We start from the raw sequence: 21,972 nt of genomic DNA, 5'->3' as shown, positions 1-21,972 counted from the left end.
GGTTATGTATTCACTGGCAAAATGAAATGAGAAGCAGTGGTTAGAGAGAGAGGGAGGGAGGGAAAGAGAGAGAGAGAGAGAGAGAGAGAGAGAGAGAGAGAGAGAGAGAGAGAGAGAGAGAGAGAGAGAGAAATGGGATGAGACTGTAAGTAGAGGTTTAGACTCTGCGTATGTTCATATTTCCTCTATGATTTTTGGCCTGCAATCTGAGCCCAATGACACTTAATTCTTTGGAGGGATCGACCTCTTCCTGTTTAGATATGAATTCAGAAACCTCAGATTCACTTTGTATGGAATTTTTTCATGATGATTAGTTGAAAACAAGTGGTGCAGTCTAAGGCAAAAGAGTACAAGACAGGAGCTTTGTACGGAGTCAGCTCAGTTGAATTAAAAACAAATATATATTGAATCATAAATGCAAATACAAAAATGTAAGAAGAGAAATAATGCAATAGTGCAATAAATCATCATGTTTAAACAAGAAAAAAGAAACTTGCTACCTAAGCTGCAGTTATGCTATTAGTTATCCTCTTATATCGTATAAAGTGATTTCCGATGACTGGTCTTTTGGATGCTTTCGCGTGTCTCTTTCGCGTGTCTCTTTCGTTTCAAATTCTTTTCTTGCTGTGAGCCTATTTTGAAGAGGTGCCCATAAGCCACCTAGCAAATGATTGACATCTGATAGACCTTTCTCAGTAGTAAATGAGTTTAGTAATGACCAAAACAACGATAACAGTGGCAGCACAACCGTCACTAACTATGCTCCTAACTGCAACAAATAGAACAGACTGACCTACGTTTTCATAACCCATGAGGGTCTGCCAGCTCAGTGAACCTTGTTGCTGCTGAAACCGGTTGAAACTGTAGGAAACTGTAGCTAGCTTGAAAGTTTTAACACAACGTTAGCTAACATTGTTTGTGTTTGTGAGCTGGTGACTTAGACCCACCAGTATCTAACACAGCTGGTAAAACTTGTTCTGACACTGTTGTTCTGACCCCAGAAAAGCTAGTCACATGTAGAGTCATTATTTTTTTAAAGAATTTAAAATGTGTTGAAACACAGAATAATGTATTTATCTGAAACAGTTACAAGACCTTAATGTTAAGTGATATCATGAGCATGATCATAAACTCAGCCAATTCAGGTGTTCATGCAGTCTAAGAAAAACCCCAAAAACTTTTTTTTATTAAATGTCCCCTACATTTACATTTCCGAGCTTAATATGATACCACAGCTGTGGTCTTCAACTCTTTAAAAAAAAGAAAAGTACAGAGGGATACCACAGTCATGGAGGACTTATACACACACACACACACACGCACACATACACATGCTTGCTATTTAACAATAACACAATCTAATGTCAGGCTCACTACCCTATCCCAACACTTCCAATCACTCACACTACATTTAACAGCGCGCTCTTGCATACTTGTGGCAGCTGTAAATCCCAGAGAAGCCACATTTCCTTCATTAAGATATATTTCACTGGCACACAGGTCTGGGTACAGCCTGTTTCAATAAGACCCCAACAGACTAAACTTGGCACATTTATCACCATTAAGGAAGTGCAAGGAGCCCGGGACAGGTGCTGAGAACTGTTTGTAGAAAATTCCCTATATTTTGACACCAAACACCATCACTATTTTGCACAGTGGCTGAAGTATATATGCCGTTTAGAGGATCTAATAATGAAGTGAACAGCAGCACAACGGAGCAGCATTATCCCTCGGCCAGTTTCATTATTTTACAGACCTTTAAACTGTACCTAATTAGCAGTGGAAAATATTTTAATATCAGCTTAAAGTTGCATACATGACCCTATTTTAATTATATTGCTGAATACCACAAATCTAATACTCTAAACATTATAAATGCCTTTCTTTTAAAAACGACTGGCAACCTGGTCTCCATTTAACCACTTAATTTAACTACATAATGGCTCCTAAATGCCTCAATCACAGCAGCTCGAGATACGTTTCTCAGTTATTCCCCAAGAAAACAAACCACTGACTGATGACATTTGTTGCCAGACGTTACACTCAAATCCAACTGGAGAACAATCGGCTCTGGCTTTTCAAGTCTCGACGATTGACAGGATTCAAAGGTGTTGTGCAGTTCAAGGAGGAGGAGCCCAAATTATCTGATGTGAAGAGCTCCTGTCCCAACTTGTGTCTTAATTCTCATTATTCAAGCTTGAAAAAGTAATTTCACTGTTTGCTCTGTTTTCTTTTAGTTAAGTAGACCTGTTGAAAAGTCTAAACTTGCCGTAATATCTTTGGCAGACAGTGTGTGTGTGAGAGTGTGTGTTTGTGTGTGTGTGTCTGTGTGTGGATTTGTGTACGTGCATGTCAGTGTATTGTGTATACAGTGTGTATGAAGCAGAGCCCCGGGGTTACCTCCTAGGCTGAATGTGAGGAATCCTCCCCCGCTTTCTCGGTAGATGTGCACCCAGTGCCCTTCTTCATGGCGAACCTCTCCTGGGCCAGGTGTGTTTTCCACCTCAGGGGCCGTCAGTGAACCTGAAGCTGCAGTTCTGCAGGGGTCACCCAGCCAGCCTGTCCTGCTTTATAGCTCATCTCCTGGGCTCTTCTCTCCTCCTCCTGTCCAAGCAGCCATGTAATGAAGCCCTAATGAGCCTGTCACTCCAACTGTCACTTATTCTCACCTGAGAGACACAGCAGAGGAATGGAAAAAACCTAGCCAGACAGGTTGGCAGGGAATAAAAGAAAGAGAAAAAATCATCAGGGAAAGAGTTCAAGTGAAGATAAAAAAAATAATAATAAGATTGTGGAGGAAGCTGAAATCGGTTAAAGATTAAATTTGAAATGGAATAAAAATGATTGGTACAAATCGCTTCACAGAAATATGAGAACAGATTTATCAAGTTTCACAAGCTCTTTGAATTGGAAGGTGATTTTCCAATAATTACATTTTTTTTTATGAAGGCACAAAATGTTCACTTTCATGTTAACTTTTTACAAGATGGTAAAACAATGAGACCAAATATATTTCTAGGGCATGGAAGTGATCCTACAAAGTGTTTCAACTCTAGTAACAGAAAGAAAGAGAGAAAGAAACTAAGAAAGAATGTAGAGACAATATGTTGGCTGAGGTGGTGGAGGAAATACCACATATACATGGTATCAGCTATGAGTACTTAAAGTATCAAAGGTAAAAGTACTTATTCTGCTGAAAAACAGCTCTTGTGACTGACTTTTTATCATATCACATTATTAGATTGTTAATATTGGTTATTATTGTAGTTGAGGAGCTACTTCAGACCCCTTCCAAAGGCTCACAACATCAATCTGAGCTGACAGGTCATGAGATAAAAGAAGAAAAACAATGTCCTGGACACAAATATGAATTTATTTTGGGAATATTCTCTAATCTTTCCAGTTTATGGGAACTGTTGCAGAGTTTGACCAAGTTGAGCCTCAAACACTGTGTCATGAAGACCCAATCAGACACTGCTTTTTGTAAAGGGTTATAAGTCACAAGGGTTTGTAACCACTGGTTTGATCTTTAACACTAAATCAGAAAAGTAATTACTACACCTGCAAATGTTGGGGAGTAAAAAGTACAATATACCCCCTGAACTGTCGTGGAGTGGAGTTATAGTAGTAAAGTAGTAGTAAAACAGAAAAAAATCAAGTAAAGTAAGAACACCTTAAAATTGTTTATTCTTGCTCAGTTTCATTCCACCAAAGCGAGGTGTAGGTCTGTGGCTTGTATGAGTTACATATCTACCACTGCATGGAGCCAGTGAGCCATTTCCTCTGCAGCAGGGAGAGTAAATGTAACAGAGAAGGGTAGAGGAGGACTGAGGAAGAAAGAGAGGGGGAACAGTGTACAGTCATCTGGCAAAGCCAGAGGTTTCCTGATTAAAAGCATGTGCTGACCCCCCGATTCCCAAGCTATGACAGACAGACCGCAGCAGATACACAGACATGAACAAAGAAGTAAAGACCTACATGTTCATGTTAAAGATGCAGAAACACATTTGGAAATAATATAGGGGAGGTATTAAAATGTACCTTCACAATGTTACACACTGAACCAACGATAAAAAGGTATGGAACGCAGCTAAATAAGTGACTGTAAAAAGTTCCACACAGAGAAGTTCAGACCTCCATCTTTTTCTTTTACGCACTGATTACACAGAGAGGCTCACGTCCTCCTGTTTGGAGGGTTAGCTAATGATAATAAACACACTCTTGAGAATCAAGAGACGAGTTAAGAAGACGAAAGGTGTCTGTGTCCCATGTAAGAGCCTCACTGGCCCATGACGCAAGGAACTGAAGCGAGCCAGGAGAAAGCAAAGCGGAGCAGAGAGCAGAAGGCTAGCAGCTCAAGATCCAGAAAGAACAGCAAAGTGCAAACCCAGAGAGAAAATATACACTGCATAGGCTTTTAGATAAAATAATAATATCTCTAAAAACACAAGAGCTGGGCAGTAAACTCAGTTTCAAAATGACAACATGCAGAGACTCTTTTGTTCTCCAAGTGGCTGCTGGGATGCCAAGGCTTTGAAGTTGACAACTGACGAATTTAGACCAGAAAAACAAATTGCTGGGAAAAAAGGGAGACCTTAATAAAACAAATGTATGTATTTTTTTTACTTTATTTATACTTTGTGTGCATTTTCTCATTGTGATCTCTCACCACGCTTTTGGTGTGGCTTGGCTTTGGAATATTAAATATTTACCCAATCGTTGGAACACATCTTTCAGTCTTTTCTCACTGGTGTGGGTTTCAAAAACACACATGCTGACTAGTTTACGTCTAGCAAAACATTTTCAGGGGAGGTTTGGTACGGGGCAGAATATGGGTGTAAAAATCCATCAATCTTTGTATGTCAGCGCAGCCTTGGCACAGTGGGGATTTCAAATGGCGCGAAGCATTAGCCGGCAGCAAAAGCAAGAATGCCGTTCAAATAGGAGATGTTGGTCTGCGCCCAGAAGTAGTGGTCGGGTCTGGGGCTGCCATGTTTGTCTGGGTTCCCTTCTTATCTTTTGTTTATCTGGCTCTCAGAACCCGCTGCCAGCAGCACTCACAGAGACCATTATACTCTCCCACTTACAACTTATTTATTTTAGCTTTGATTAATAGCCTGTACATTCTGATGCATGAACAGAAGACGAGGCCAAGGAGTACAGTCTGAATACTGCATCTGCAAACAAGCCTTACCAGCTGTGTAGTGTATAGATCCTAAGACTCTTTACACCCTCACGTCTCTGTTCATTTGTCAACATTTATATGGAAACAGATTAGACATGCAATTCTGAGAGCTGGTTTCCAAGATGGGGAAGGATGTTTTTTTTTTTTCCCGAAAACCTTATTTTTTCCCACAACTGTAGCAAAAATACGATCTGTCTGCAGTTGTTATGAGCACAAAAATGTATAAAAAGGATATTTATATCTATTTATGTACATTTTATTTACAACAAACCAGCAAGACATCTGTAAGAGATGATTTTATTGGCATTGTGAAGCCTAGTGTGAAATCACAGCAGCCAATTTCAACAGAAGCCTTGGCTTGCTCAATCCCTTGTGTAAACCCAATGTTCCCACATTTATGTTGCCCCATGATAGCTGTGCTCACCTGTCCATACAGGAAATGTGCTGAGAACAGCGTTCACCTACAAACAATGAGCTACTTTTATCTAGCTTTGGGGTTGCTATAAATATTTTACCAATACACTGGGTTACTATGGCTTTGAGACAAGTGGAAACCAGAAGTACAGTAAAATTAATTATCAGGTGGAGCTGTTACTGTAGGGCGTACCTTGCTTCAACATGCCAAGTGAGTTGCACACTGTTGCATTAGATAATTCTCAGTTATCGTACCTGCTGCAGCAAATTCAGAGCAGCAGTGGCTGTGTTTGTAATGCTGGGACTGTACTGGTCAGTGCAGCTGCACACTACACCCCCCCACCCCCCTAAGGCTGCTTCACATTACGGTATTCCCCATTGTGAAATTTGTTATCTATCATGCGACTGGCTGGATTCCATTAAAGCTCACACACCTCCCTCCATCCTTCCTCCTCTCCCTTCCTCTTTACCTCTGATGGGGGCAATGCAGCATGGTGACAGATGGTGTTTCTCCCCACCTTTACCAATCTGAAATGGTGTTTATTTGTGCAGCAGCGGGCTCAGCGGGAGCTTGCCCTTTCCGCGTTGGCCCCCCAATATATAAGAGTAGCTGCATGTGTCAATCTATAACTAAGTGAGCCAGGCATCCATCCCCGTGTTTGCACTGTATGTCATATATCTATGAGTGAAAAGCTGATCAACATTAGAGATGTCAGCATATAGCCCTGCCTTATCTGTGAAGCTCGGCAGAGTCATACAGTAGGTATGTAGTAATGCACATGTATGATAACCCAAATGTGCCTTTGGGCCTGATAACAAGTTGGCGCCACAACAGAACTGATATCACAGGACAGGGTGAGTGATTATTAGAGACAGAAAGTGCCTGTCAAACATATAACCAAACAGATAACTCTCTGCTAGACCTCTATCATTCACTCTCTTTATCAACCACACCCCACCATGTTGCCCTCCTTTCGCTGCCCTGGTGCTCCATCTCCCTCCTCCAGCTCCTATAGCTGGGGGTGACCACTCCGCTGGGCCACATCCAGAGACTGCACCGCTCTGTTCCCAGTGTCAGGGTGATGGAGAGGGGTTATCAACCCAAACACCTCCCTTTTCTTCCCCTCCTCCGGTGAAAAAGCCTGGGAAAGGAGCGAGGCTGGAGGAATTGAGCTGTTACCCTGAGTTTGAATAAAGTGGAGACCTGACGGAGACTGTTTCTCTGTTAATGCGACTGTCAAAGTGTTAGACTGAGATGGGGTTGAACATTGATATCAGTCAAGTGAATACCGTGTGAAAGGCTCTTTTATAATGATGTATTGTGCTTATTCAATATGGTATTAGTAGATTTTAACAGTAGCGTTGAAGCACACCCATCCATCTGATGACAGTTACACCTCGAAGACAAATGTTGAGATTATATCATTTCCAGATCCAATACCTTTTCTAATACAACACTCTCCCTGAGAGTCTGACTGGAGCATAAAATAAGACAAATAGAAAGTTATGGAATGCCAGCGACCTCAGAGAAAAGTGAAATACTACATAAGTTATCGTTTCAACTGAGAGCATTTACTTTTCTGTCGAGAAAAAGATGGAAAGAACAATGTGTCAGTGTTTCTAAACTCTCATTTCTGAGTAATTAGCTTTTTTTTTGTTCCTGTCACATCGCTCAACACGTAAGGGTCAGGACTCTGAAAAAGCAAAAGTGAAGTCCATGAACAATCACCTCTTCATTTTCACATACCCACCCACACACACACCCACACACCCACACACCCACGCACGCACGCACGCACGCACGCACGCACGCACGCACGCACGCACACACACACGCACACACGCACACACGCACACACGCACACACGCACACACGCACACACACGAAAAAGGTTAGCCCAGCTGTGAAAAGAAGCCAAAATACACTTAACTAATCTGCTTTATCTTGCAATTTATTGACGATGAAAATTTCAAAGGCGTTGAAACTTGAGCCGCATGCGCCTCCTAAACCATGGCCAATGCAATTTCCACTGGTAGGCAGGGGGGAGGTTATGGTGGGAATGGCCTTACCAGTGGAAGAGGCTTTATTGGTTGCATTCACCCCAGCATAAAACTAATTCACCCTTGATGACAACCCACGGCGTAGGGGCGAAAGACGAGATGCAGTCTTTTTACTCCCTCCCTCAACTACTTTCTTTATTAGCTGGCCTTTCTGTGACAGAGCCATTCATTCTCTGCCCTCTCTGACATACACTACGCACATGCCTTCTTTCCTCCTTACACACACTTCTGCGCACCAACCCAAACATGTTATAGCAGCGGCTGGGAATTTATATCGCTTTCAGAATGAAAAAGCAACTACGCCTCAGTCTGGGCAGCAGGGCTCCATCGTTCATGTGCACAGGCTGCCCTTTATGGCTATACAGCAGTATGGCCCCTCATGGGCTCGGAATACACGCAAAGCTGTGACACGCACAGAGAATTGCAACAGGGAAGTTAGGTCTACACACTTCTTTATCTGGTTTTCCTGTATATTAATGAATGAACAGACGTTGGAATGAGAGGATTCTGAGCATTAAGACAGCAGGATATTTATCTTGGTAAAGTCATTTATTTATTCAGTCTGGAGCAATAACTTATCAGAGATCAAAGCTAAACAGCCTGTCATTAGTTAGCTTGACTTCTACCTGCCATCATTTACACTCTTGATAGGATCATAAATCTTCGTGGAAGTCTGAAGAATAAAAATAAAGAGATAGCTTCGCTAGCCAAGATAAGAATTTTACTTTCAGTAACACCTTGTCTGACACGGAGTCCTACCATCTCGCCCAGGGTCGCTCTGAAGGCCAGGAATGTGACCGCTCCAATGAGCACCATATTGTGCTGAGTATAGGTACCCGCAGGTCCAGCTGGGCTTTACTAGCAGTCCTGCCTCCAGCAGCTCTGCAGGCCTATCGAGTTACCCTGATTTTGGGTCAGCGAAGTCCTCCTGGTTCCACTTAGAGCCCTGTTTCATTATTTCAGATTTATCACTGCCATGTTTGCCAGTTGCCATGTTTTCCCTCCATATGTCCCAAACCGTAATTCATAGCATCTAATAATGCAAAAAACCAAGACATTTTAAGGGACTGCAAGTTGGAGTTGTTCCCAGGCTGGAGGGATTAGAGGCTCTCTAGAGGCTGCTGGGTAAAGCGGTTGCCCAAAGGAAAGAAAAGCCAGTCCCAGTGACGTGAACATTACTGGGTATTTACTGGGAGTCTTGCGTGGCCTAAGGGTCTGGCCTGACAGCCACCCGCAGACTCCTCTCTGCATGGCATCGTGCAAGGCGGACTGAGTCCCACGGATGGCACAATGGCAAAGTTGTGTCATGGATAATTTCCAAATCTTTCCAAATCTCTTATGCTATTTTTCCTCATTGTTTACCTTCCTGAGGCAGAACATCATTACTGTATCATTATTTCATCTGCCGTTGATTTGCAAACAATGACCTATTGATAAAAGTGCAGAATGGAAACACACAAGTAACTGTCATAATAAATTCAACTTCATGGGACACAAATAAATATCAGTGACACAGAAAAAGTTATTTCTCCACTCACTGCATCTATGTAACAGTAGGCCTTTGCATCTTATCCTTCTGGGGCCTCTAGGGGCCATTTAACTTTTATGTTCCTGTGCTGGAAACTCTCTGGTGGGGATGTGTGGGGACAGGGGACATGAAACTGGGATGGAGTAAGAAGGACAAGAAAGCTGGGATTCATCCCCCATTACCATAATAGAATTACTGTGGCGAACAAAGCAGGCATTAGTGCACCCACGGTGGCATTTGGAGAAGATCCATCTCTCTTTCCTCTGCCGCTTAGAGAAAAAGAAAATCTACCCTTTGTTCCCCCCTTTCATGAGTCTTGCCAGACTGCAACAAGGGGCTCAACGGACAGACATGCACACAGACCTGCACAAACACACACAGCATGCTTCTAGCACTTGTGTGTGTAATGTGCGCCTGCATGTGTGCACTCACGGTTGGCCGGTGCCTCAGCATTCGGCAGGCAGCTTGACCTGCCCATCAGAAGGGATTACATCTACATAACTCCAACAAAACACTGTCAGCACCCTGCTCCTACCTCATCCACCCATCCTTCCACTTTCTTCTGTCATCCTGCTTTTCTCCCCACTCTGTTTCCTCATCACGTTAACCTTCCAATCCTTCTCTCCTGTCTCTCTTTCTTCTCCCTGTCTATTACACTTCTGCCTAGTCTGATGTAATACATTTCCAGTGTGCCAGCAGTTCTCCCAGCTGTGTTGCATCAAATATCACTCAAAGTCCCCTCAGAGAGATCCAGCAGGAGTGTCAGTGAACGGTGACCTCAAAATATTTATCACAAGTGTTGGCTTGGCATATCTGAGAGGAGGTTTCCCTGCACAGAGAGCTGCATGAGCAGCCTATAGCTGCTACACTGATTCCCAGATTAGGCAACAGGCAGGAGTGCTGGTGTCAGATTGTCTCGGTGATAGAGGGAACACGGCGCCGTCACGCACAAACTCAGGGAGCTGTTATGAAATGGACCTGTGACTTCTAATTGGCTCTCTCACTGCATGACCCACTAACACACACCTCAGCCAACAAGAAACACGCAGCAGACGTACTGGAATGCGTCTCTTTCCAGTGGGACGCAGACAAAGATTCTGCTGCGTTGTTCATGTTCATGAAAAAAGTAAATCACAGAAGTCCAGTTCAACACACTGACTGAATTAATACGATGGATTCAACAGTTGACTATAATGCACACAGCCGTTTTATTAATAGGGATGATGCTGTGAAAGAACCTTTCAGAACTCCAGAATAGATAACGAGAAGATACAGTTCATCATCTTAATTAGCTGATCTACTGAACAAGGCCTTCTAATTTTTAATCTATATTCAGTACATCTGGAAACCAAAATCAGGAGGTGAACTTGACAAGGAAAATACTCAGTGTAGACACCTCACACAAGTGTTCTCCAGACCTTTGCTGCCCCCTAGTGAAATATAAAGACCTAATAAATAGGCTATACATCATAAACCAGTCCTATACTACAGTAATACTAAAGTAAAGTATACACTATGTACTAATGTTGATAGTACACACTACTTTGGCAGGTAGCAAAGAAAACATGGATTGCTGTACCATTTTTTATTAACAGGAAAGACAACTTTGCATTTGATAAATGTTGATTAATGTGGTTTAATATAGATTTAATTCCTTGTTTATTATCACTGAAATTGTGACACCTGTGTCCACAGTCTTTTTTTAATTTTTTTTTTTACTTCCAGCAGCTTTAAACAATCCTTCATTTCTGTTGTATGATGCATTGTGGGACATAAGTGTCCATCAATGCTAGACTCAGCTAGAGAAATCTTGTGATGGGATCGCACCAGCCTGACGTCAGATTAGAGCCAGATCGCGCCAGGGGTATAAGTGGTGGGACAGCGGCCCCTTCCATACTCCCCTACTTCCAGTACCTCAGAAAACACCCATCTTCAAACTCAACATTCATTTTGATCTCAACCTGTAAAGTTTCGTGACTGTATCTTGCACGGTTATGGTGCAGACGTTGTGACAAAATCTACCCGCAGACAGACATATATTTAAACACCTGGAAAAGTAATCAAACCAGCTCAGTGGTAGTTCACGCTTCAGTAGGTGTATTCACACACACACACACAAACACACACAATACCAGCATCACTGTTGGGGCTGCAAAAAATCTATTGTCCTTCCTTAACTCAGAACACACTATAAAGGCTCAAGACATGGTTACAATTTGTAGAATACAATTGGGACACAGTGCTTGTATCAACTGAACACAGTCAGGCATTGGAGCCATAAAACAAAGCGTATGGCTTTGCACCCCATAACGTAGCTATGACTATTCTGTGATTGATTGTCATCTCATCTTAACAGTGCAGCGGATGTTTTCCTTTGAAAACCATTGGAGAAAGACTGAGCCTGGACCCGGTTCTGTCTTGGCACTGTAGCACGTGCTTATCCCCGGGAGTGAAGGCCTGCACGGGCCACAGAAAAACAGCCACCCGCTCCTGAGCCTCCAGCATCCTCCCCTATGGCCCAACTCTCACACACAGGCCCAGTGTGTCCGGTCAGACTATACAGAAAGGAAACACGCATACTCTGCTTGACTAGAAACAAAAACATGCAGCTCCACGTGAGACCCGCACACAGCAGGATAGTCTCTCTGCACTCACAGGAAAGAGGCCAGGGCAGTTAAACTGGGATCACTGTGTACGTTCAGACACCGAGCATATATTCATGGATACACAGGCACATATACGGCTTCAGATAAACACACATAGACCTACTGTAGATGCACATATACACAACCAACAATACAGGAAATAGGTCGGCTGCAGTATAGGTATCCTTTACATTCTTTACTGGCTCCCACTGTCCACCGCTGAAAGGGAATACTCTCGTATATGCAGCCCTGGGCCCGGCTGGCCAAGCATACAGGGGCTTATAAGAGGCCATTTCCTTCATAATCATCACTGCCTTCCCCTGCTCTAATCTCCCAAAGGACAGTGGCAATTAGCCTCAGGAGGGCCTCGCTGTAGTAGGGGCATCTGTGGCATCTCTATTACCTCAAGGTCTGCCATTGAAACACACACACACACACACACACACACACACACACACACACACACACACACACACACACACACACACACACACACACACACACAGACAGACAGACAGACACACAGACAGACAGACAGACACACAGACAGACAGACAGACAGACAGACAGACACACAGACAGACAGACAGACAGACAGACAGACAGACAGACAGACAGACAGACAGATTTTGATATTAACCAGAGTCATAGCTTGGATACCTGGGTCCCTTTGAATCCCCTCAAGTCTGCATACAATAGACCAGACATATGTTTTTCTCCTCCCTAGTATGTCTACTATGCTTAGTTGTTTCATTAGACCTCCTGCATAAAAAGTACATGTGAAAGTAGAAAAGGTTCACTTATAAAGACAGCTCCCATTCAACTGCGAGCATACTGGAGGGAGATGCCACCGCAGTAATAGCAGCGTCGCTAGAGGGCGAAACACAAACGGCTCGCCGGATTCGTCTATAGGTAGAAAGTGCAGCTACAGTAATGTTACAGTCATTCCCTTGCTGCAATGATGGCACAGAGACCGCATATGCAGAAGACACGGAAATGCTGACCAATCAGAGCGGATTGGGCTATTTCAGGAGGACTTAAAGAGACAGAAGCGTTTCAGATAGAGGATGAATTCAGGTATATTCAGACAGATGTTTTTTGAACATTAAAGTAGTAGCCTAGTAGAAAGCCAAAAATACAAATATCTGAAAAGGAGCATAATATGGAACCTTTAAGATAATCACTTTTCTCTTTCTCACTCACATAACACTGATCATTCTAAGATTAGTAGTATAGAATCATGTAAAAGCCTGTGCAGAAACTGCAGACACTGTAGTAATTCACTGTAGTAATTGACAGCGGCAGCTACATGCTCCCGACACAATGCTCTCATTGATTCCTCTTTGGTTTTGTAAATAACAGTCCTGGCCGCAACATGCACGTGTGGAAGCCACAAAAGAGCTGTTTTAGCGATAACAGGAGCTTTTTAAAAGATTATCCTGTCCGCAAGTCATTACCAGGGCTTGATAAGAGTTTGTCATCGTGTGGTAATGTTCCATAGATCCTGTTGTTCCCTTATGCTGCCCCCACCTAGCCCCTCGTCCTCACTTAACTCTCTCTCACTCATGCCTCCTTTAAATGGGAGCAGTGTGGTGTTGTGGCGTGGTGAGGCCATGGTCTGCTGAACACTGTGACATTCATCTAAATGGAATCAGATAAAGCTGGGGCCCTGAATGCCTTCAACATAAACATCACCTGGAGCCTGCAGCAGGGGCCCCCCAGCAGCACCGCTCAAACCACCAGAGGCTACAAACATCAGGGGGAACAGAGGGCTCAACCAATAGCAGAGGCTAAAAGGAGGGAGGCTAATCATTTCTAACCAATATGAGGAGTGGGTGGCTGTGGATATCAGATGAGATCAGGCCTGTGGGTTTCTTCCCCTGCAGGCAATACCCCCAGATGTGGGCAAGGGGAGGTGATGTGGGGGTGACAGGGATTGTGTGAGAGAAACGGATATGTCTTTTACATGTGTAGATCAGGTTCCCTGCAGAGCAGACCGGGAGTAACAAAGTGTTGATAACAGTGTGGAGGAAGGTGTGAGAAAGTTCAGCCACAATTACAGTGATGTGGAGGAGATACTGTTTGGCTACAGGGATGAGAAACATCAAATAGGATGTCGGTCAACACAAAGGAAAGTATGTACATTTAAACCTAATTTTCAACACAGGTCAAAAGGACAAGAGTAAAACAACAATCAACATACCTCAACAAATAATTATCCTCATAAAAGCCACCCAAACCCAAAATAATTCCACTACCTGGGGTTTGAGCTGCCTAAAGAATGTTCTAAAATGTCTGAGGAGGGTGTTGAGAAAACAATGGAAGGTGGGGTAATTACAGAGAAAATGAGGAATGAACTCAGTGGTAACCCTCAGCGAGGAGGAGAAAAACAAAGTGGAAAACACACAAAAGCAGAGGAAGAAACAGTGGGTTTCAGTAAGCAATGCGAGCAGGCATGGACCTGCCCATCCTGGATAAAGCTATCAGTCAGCACCAGAGGAGAACATGCTCATGGGAACTGGATGACCTGCTGTACTTCCCTGTCTTTACAGCACAGACTGTGCAGTGTTTGGCTCTGTCTCTGCTCGCTGCACATGAGGGCCTGGTTCGATGGCTGCTTACACAGATGATTGAGAATGCGTAGCAGCAAGACTACCGTATACGATTGATTTGGAGCAGGCTGTTAATTCACAACCATATGCAGCGTGAAAACAGTGAATGCCAGTAATTTCCATCTGTTAAATGAACATAAGTGCTCCTCACAGCTCTGGATCCAAACACACTTAATCTTGTGTTGCTGACACTACTTTGAATCTTTATTTCAGGAGGGGGGCTACTGAAAGCCAAGCAGCAGATGGAAAAAAGGCTTCCAGGAAATCAGAGGAGGTGGGGTGCAGCAAGAACATGAGTTGGCGTGGTGTCTAATGTTTTCTTTGGGTGGAAGAAAAGCAAGGACAGATAAAAAAAAGAGGGATAAAGTACATATAAGGTGGAAAAGGGGAGTGATAAGTGAGGATGGCTGGATGGGAGGTGTTACCAGAGCCATTTGGCTAGCTGGGTGGTAGCCTAAAGTATGAGCAGTGGGACAGAATAGAACTCCTGCAGTGAGGCCCTGCATACTGATGATCTGGCTGTAACGGCTGGATCGACTCTCTGGCAGTTATTCATTAAGCCATTAAAGGAACACAATCAAGTCATTTGTGAGGCCCTCTGTTTCAGACTGTTTTTCTTCTTTTCGTGCTTTTCTGCAGGAGAGAGAGAAGAAACAGAAAGCACATCAATGCATAAATCGGAGGCTAAGAAAAGACTGAGAGCGGTTAGACCCGGGCAGAGCTGAAGCTGCTGGCCATCATTCTGAGCGAAAAAGAAGTCATTAACGGCGGAAACAGCTCACGCAGGAAGTAATTCACTTTTAGGACACTGACAAATGAACGGACATTCAAATTTAATCTACCTGGGTTGAAGTTAAAGGAGGATAATTGCAAAGAACACTTGCTATAACAGGTCTTTTCTCACAAAGTGTCTGTCATTATACAGAGAAGAGCCACTGCCACTTTGCCTCCTATTAATGGGTGAGAGCGCCCTCTTGTGTCAACATCTTCAGACAGGAAACAATACATTGAACATATATAAGTTAATCATAATGATTTTATTGCCATCTATATATACATATATGTTTTTTTCTCTTTTCATATTTATACAGCTTAAATCATTAGGATCACTTTACAAACAATGAACATGAACAATGAGAGAAATCTCACACTTTGATTACAAAGAGAAGCAGGGTGTTAATCCCACTGGTGCCTAATCATAAAGAGGCAGAACAGTACATGTTGCTTCCACAATACTGCAAGACATGATTGGGGGACGGTTCACAGCATCAGGTATACTACAGCTGGGTTGTGTGACTCTATGCTGGTCCTTGATGAGATCCTACAGTATGTTAGCAGAGCAGTGTGAAATGGATCTACCACGAACATGTTGGGCCCTGAAATAGGCCTAGGTTGCCATAGTGACACTGACTGGGCCAACTGTAACACAAGAGAAACAGCACTGATGTGTTTATGAAACACAATAACACACTAAAGACGTCCTGTGGATGGAGTTCCTCTCCTGTTTCAGGATAACTAAACACGTTACAAGGCAATTGAACACACAATTACTAAAGTCTGCATTGGCATTCAAATTATTTATTATGAAAACATGAGGCTAAAGCATGGCCGCAAAGTTAACCATTTCATACACCGGCTCTGTGATTGTGATGAGCAACAGTGGGAGAAACACAGATTATTATTTATGTGTTTACTGTCCATCAAAGGGTCTGATATAATGAGTTTCAACACATTTTGACAGCTCTTCTTGTAATATGCACACCAGACAACAACCTCATTATACAAACATCAAAGAATACGGAGAGCAAAGTGTTCTCTCATAAAAGCAGAAAATTAAAAATTCCATTTGGATTAATGGAATGGATTAACCTGCATCTACTTAACTGAACTCTAAGGCTAATTGAATGATATCAAACAGGTGGCAGCGGTCAGATTCCTCTCCCCACTGTGTTCAGTGAGATAATATATTAATAAGTGTCTAATAAGCACAGGCATTTTACTGCCATCCAACAGTTACAGCTGCAGAGGCTGGTGCAGTAGCAGGCTTTGGTCAGTTAATTATACAGCACCACCTGCTGTGGATAAAACGTCTGGTCTGTCTGGAGCAATATTGTATCTCTGTTACAAGGGTTGGTCAAAGAATCTAAATCATCATTCAAATAATATGGTGTTTTTGGTTAAATCAAGAGTGAACAAAAAAAGTTGGAATTCAGTCCTTAAGTAGGCATGGAGCGTTCTATAATGGCAGTCTCATCTCATCTTCATCCGCTTATCCGGGGTCGGGTCGCGGGGGCAGCAGCTTTAGCAGGGGACCCCAAACTTCCCTTTCCCGGGCCACATTAACCAGCTCTAACTGGGGGATCTTGAGGCGTTCCCAGGCCAGTGTGGAGATATAAACTCTCCACCTAGTCCTGGGTCTTCCCCGAGGCCTTCTCCCAGCTGGACGTGCCTGGAACAACTCCCTAGGGAGGCGTCCAGGGGGCATCCTTACTAGATGATCCTGAACCACCTCAACTGGCTCCTTTCAACGCTAAGGAGCAGCGGCTCTACTCCAAGTTCCTCACGGATGGATGAACTTCTCACCCTATCTCTAAGGGAGACTCCAGCAACCCTCCTGAGAAAACCCATTTCAGCCGCTTGTACCCGCGACCTCGTTCTTTCGGTCAAGACCCAGCTTTCATGACCATAGGTGAGGGTAGGAACGAAGATTGACCGGTAGATCGAGAGCTTTGCCTTCCGGCTCAGCTCTCTTTTCGTTACAACCGTGTGGTAGAGCGACTGCAACACCGCCCCCGCTGCTCCGATTCTCCGGCCAAACTCACGCTCCATCGTCCCCTCACTCGTGAACATGATCCCGAGGTACTTGAACTCCTTCACTTGGGGTAAGGACTCATTCCCCACCCGGAGTAAGCAATCCACCGGTTTCCTACTGAGAGCCATGGCCTCAGATTTAGAGGTGCTGATCCTCATCCCAGCCGCTTCACACTCGGCTGCGAATCGATCCAGTGAGTGCTGAAGATCACTGACCGACGATGCCATCAGGACCCATCGTCTGCAAAAAGCAGAGACCAGATCCTCAGCCCACCGAACTGCAACCCCTCCCCACCACGACTACGCCTCGATATCCTGTTCATGAAAATCACAAACATGATTGGTGACAAAGCGCATCCCTGGCGGAGGCCAACCCCCACCGGGAACGAATCAAACTTACTGCCGAGGATCCGGACACAGCTCTCGCTTTGGGTGTACAGAGATTGGATGGCCCACAGAAGTGACCCCCTCACCCCATACTCCCGCAGCACCTCCCACAGTATCTCCCGAGGGACCCGGTCATATGCCTTCTCCAGATCCACAAAACACATGTAGACTGGATGGGCACACTCCCAAGCCCCCTCAAGGATCCTTGCGAGAGTGAAGAGCTGGTCCGTTGTTCCACGTCCAGGACGGAATCCACATTATTCCTCTTCAATATAATGGCAGTGCATATTCAAAATGAAACAGGGAACATATTATTTTGGGATAAATAATTCTGCCACATTTAATCTCAGCAGCAAAAAAGGCAAATTAAACATGTAGAGCTACAACATTACTTTGAAGTAATTAATACAGGCACACAAAATAAAGCTTAACAAGCAACCATTAAAAAAACCTTATGAGTTAAATTCATTAACTAACAAAAATGCAGGACGACGTCAATGTGTATTACTTCACTTGTTGGGGGAATCGGGGCAAAAGTGTGTTACTTTTGGGGCTGTTGCATGCTTACACATGAGTGCACAAACACACACTGGTCATACTGAACATTAAGAAATGCGAAACAGACAGGCAGACTCCAGTGACGGACTGACAACTTCAAAAGAAGGAAACTCCTCGTATCTCCTCTCTTCTCTTCTCATGTGGAGATGATGATCCCCTGGATACAGAAACAAAGTTAATTCACAACAGTCCCGCGATCGAAGTAAGGACGGATGGCCGACCCTTGATTTGTACCAAAGAGTATGTCATCCGCTCTCTATCAAACCTCCAGTCTTTTCGAGGTCACTCTGGGCTCTGCTGGCCCAGCTCAACTCCCTGTTCACCAAGAACAGCTTCTGGCACACCCCCCTCTCCCTGGAACAGCTCCTCCATCAGCTGCTCCCCAGCGCTGCCAGCCCGTGATGCCCACAGAGCAGCGCCCTCCCGCAGGCCCAGTGTGCGCAGCAACCGTGCATACTCCAAAAATGCAGCCTTGATAAGTTTATGTGCAAACGCAGGTCAAGGAGAACTTATTAAAACATTTCAAATACACCAAGGTTGAATTTTATTTTATTTTTAGTTAGTTTCATAGTGTGTTTGCTATTTTTAGGCCATGGTTTGAGTTTAGTTTAAGTTATCAGAAAGGTTTAGTGAGTTAGTTTTGTTTTTGTGAGGGTCAGGTATAATGTCTGAAGTATGTAGCTACAAACATATACAATACATGGTTGAAGAACTGTGTAGGAATAATGTTAATGTTGAATCTTCAAGCTACTTTAGTGTCATTCATTTTTATATTAGTTCCAGCTCACTAAAACATTTTTCGCTTCTTAACTTTGTCTAGTTTTAGTTCTAGTTTACTATAATAACCCTGCTATACACCAGATTATCACATCCTAAAAACTGAATGGTGCCACACACAGAATCACCCAGCCAATGTTGATCCAACAAAGCTGATTAGAGTTGTCTTTTAACACGACTACCATTCTCCACTATCCACTATTGACTGCATTCGTTTTTTGCTAGGGCAGCTAAATGTATTCAGCTTCTTGTCCACATAGCACCGCGCTGCATCTCCTTGGCTACTGCAGACGATGGTCACCAAATTGGCAGATTAGTTCCTGGGCATTTGAGTTTGTGTTTAGATCCAGTTAATGTTGGTTTTACAATAAATCTCTCACTCGCTTGTCTTTCTAAAAAAAAAGTACAAAAGCAGATTTGAAGTCACATATGTACGTGTATGTAATTTGATATTTTTACTTCCTGAAAGACAACTGGGCCCTGCACAGGCTTAGTCTGCTTCCCTGTCTGCTCTACATACATCATAAATCACTTAATGGCTACAAGCCAGTTCTGACCAGTGAACAAGCCAAATGGGGATGTCTTTAACTCAGTGTATGCACATTAATTACACATCTTGATGAAATATTATTTTAGAGTTAAGCTCCTTTTCTCTTTTCTCTGTTGTCTTTTTTGTTTATTGCTAGATGTGATGTCACCAATGAGATACAAATATTGTATTTCAATATAATCACACATTGTTTACAAGTTATTTAGGTTAAAAAGATAATTGTGGCTGATTAGACAGTAAACATATTTACAACCGAGACAAAAACAAAAATGTAGTATGTGGTGACCATATGTGACCAACACAAAATTCATACCTTATCTTATTTATCGACTCGCTTGTAAAAGTTCTCTTATGTGGCATAACTAAGCTCTGATTAAAGTGTGATGGGATGTGCTCTGTGGAGCATTTCATTTGTCCTTCGGTGTGAAAAAACTCTGCTATTGAGCACCTATCAGTAGTAGAGATGGACAGATTTGGCAGGGGAGGTTAGAAACTGTCCTCAGAGTGCAGTAATGGGTTTTCAAAAAGGATATTGGTCGAGTCATTGGCCTCCATCACCCCATACTTCAGACAGGCTTCAATGAAGAGGGCAGCGCGATCAAAGTGCCTCATACTGCCCAGGAGATAGAAAAGAAAAGGAGGTGAGAGCTTTAGTCAGAGACCAGTATCATAAAAGGGAATCTTACTTTGAGAATATTTTGAGAGTACATATTTGCATGTATGTATTTCTGTGAATGGAATAAATAACAAGAAGACAGTACATTGCTTTTCAAGACATCAGTCTTAAGACGGTGATAAACTCTCACATTTTTCAATGTCTGAATATATACAGTAGCAGCATAATTTCTGGTTCTTACCTGTGGAGCATCTCACCGACTTTGTAAAAGCAGCCCAGGGAAAGAAGTACCAGGATGGCTTTGGACTTCTGGTTGACCTGTGGGGAGCACAGGTGCTCTGCCCAGCGCTTCAGCACATCAGAACTTTCTGCTGGGTTCAGACGCACCTGGAACACACAACATACAGCGCACTAAAACTCCAACTGCTTAAAGGGCGCTTTCTTAGTGGCAAATTGGTTGTACAGTGTCAGAACATGGCAGTGTTGGGCGCCTATGTTAGCTATATTTCTCAGATAACAATGCTAATAAGAAATACTTAATAAAACATAGTTGCAAGGAAGTAAAAATTACAAGAGAAGGAATACGTTAAAAAAGTCAATGAATTAACAATCACTGCAAGTGTTTAAGTGCATTTTTATATTCATCTTACAATTATCAATAGAACATATAAAAACTCAAGCAACACATACACATTATGTATGTTCAATTCCTTTTCCAAAAGAATTGTGATGCTTTGTAAAATATAAATAAAAACAGGATTTGCATATGATTGAGACCCTATATGGTATTGAGCAAGAAATTTCATATGTTCAAACAGAAAAATGTAATGTTCACTCTGTAAGCATTTGGGAACTGAGGTGAACAATTACTGTCAAAAGTGGAATATTTTGCTCGACATAGGATTTCTGTTGCTCAACAGTTTGCTTTGTCATACATTACGTAACATAATGCGCCAAATAATTTAGATGACTGACAAATCGGGACTGCAGGCAGGCCAGCTTAGCACCTGGACCCTTTTACTGCGGAGCCTTACTGTTGAAATACTTGCAGAATATGGTTTGGAATTGCCTGAAAAGATGTCTACTCGGGAGCATATGTTGCTCTAAAACCTGTACACTGTATATTGTCGAATATTAATGGTGCCATCACAAATGTGCCTGTGACCCATACCATGTGCACTAATGCACTCCCATACCATCATGGATGCTGGCTTTTGAGCAAAGATGGTCCCTCTCCTCTTTCGCCTGGAGGATACAACATCCATGATTTTCAAAATGAATTTCAAATTCTAACTCGTCAGACCCCAGTTGTCCACTTTGCCTTAGTAAATCTAAAATGAGCTTGGGCCCAGAGAAGGCGGTTTAAAAACGGCTTCCTCTTTGCATCATAAAGCTTCAACTGTCATTTGTGGACGAGGAGACGAACTTTGTTCAGAGACAATGGTTTTTGGAAGTCCACAACAGAATTCTGTCTGTTTTTAATGCCTGAAGAGCCCGAAGATCACGGCAATATTTACATTTTACACAGCATCACAACTTTTTTGTAAACAGGGTTGAACATTTCACGCTGACCCACCACCAACAAGCCCACACAATCACAAACTATCCAAACATTACACACTATCTAATGTATCCTGGGGACGGACACCGTCATTTTGGTTTACCTTAGCCAGCCAGGCAGCCCGGTTCCACTCCCCATAAGTCTGCAAGTAGCGGCAAGCATCCGCCGCCTTGTCAATCAAACACAGCAGCTGTACTCCCTCTGACAGAAAGCAAAAGGGGAGAACTTGTACATAGATGTGATCTGGAGAAATAATAACCTATAAAC

At 43.1% G+C, this 21,972-nt stretch overlaps 1 protein-coding gene across 1 annotated transcript in view; it reads right to left on the bottom strand.

The window, feature by feature from the left end:
- Positions 1 to 15,699: 15,699 nt before the first annotated feature.
- wdr11 (WD repeat domain 11) overlaps positions 15,700 to 21,972 on the bottom strand; it is a 57,240-nt gene continuing 50,967 nt past the window's right edge. The window contains 4 exon segments of the mRNA XM_083923208.1: positions 15,700 to 18,686; positions 20,062 to 20,141; positions 20,386 to 20,531; positions 21,809 to 21,906. Coding sequence (XP_083779334.1) covers positions 18,484 to 18,686; positions 20,062 to 20,141; positions 20,386 to 20,531; positions 21,809 to 21,906 — 527 coding nt within the window. The 3' untranslated portion in view covers positions 15,700 to 18,483.

Source organism: Echiichthys vipera, assembly GCF_963691815.1.
Source record: "Echiichthys vipera genome assembly, chromosome: 11".
In the NCBI taxonomy this organism is placed as follows: Eukaryota; Metazoa; Chordata; class Actinopteri; order Perciformes; family Trachinidae; genus Echiichthys; species Echiichthys vipera.
The sequence above is the reverse complement of the archived record's forward strand: the minus strand, read 5'-3'. Positions and strand labels throughout refer to the sequence as shown.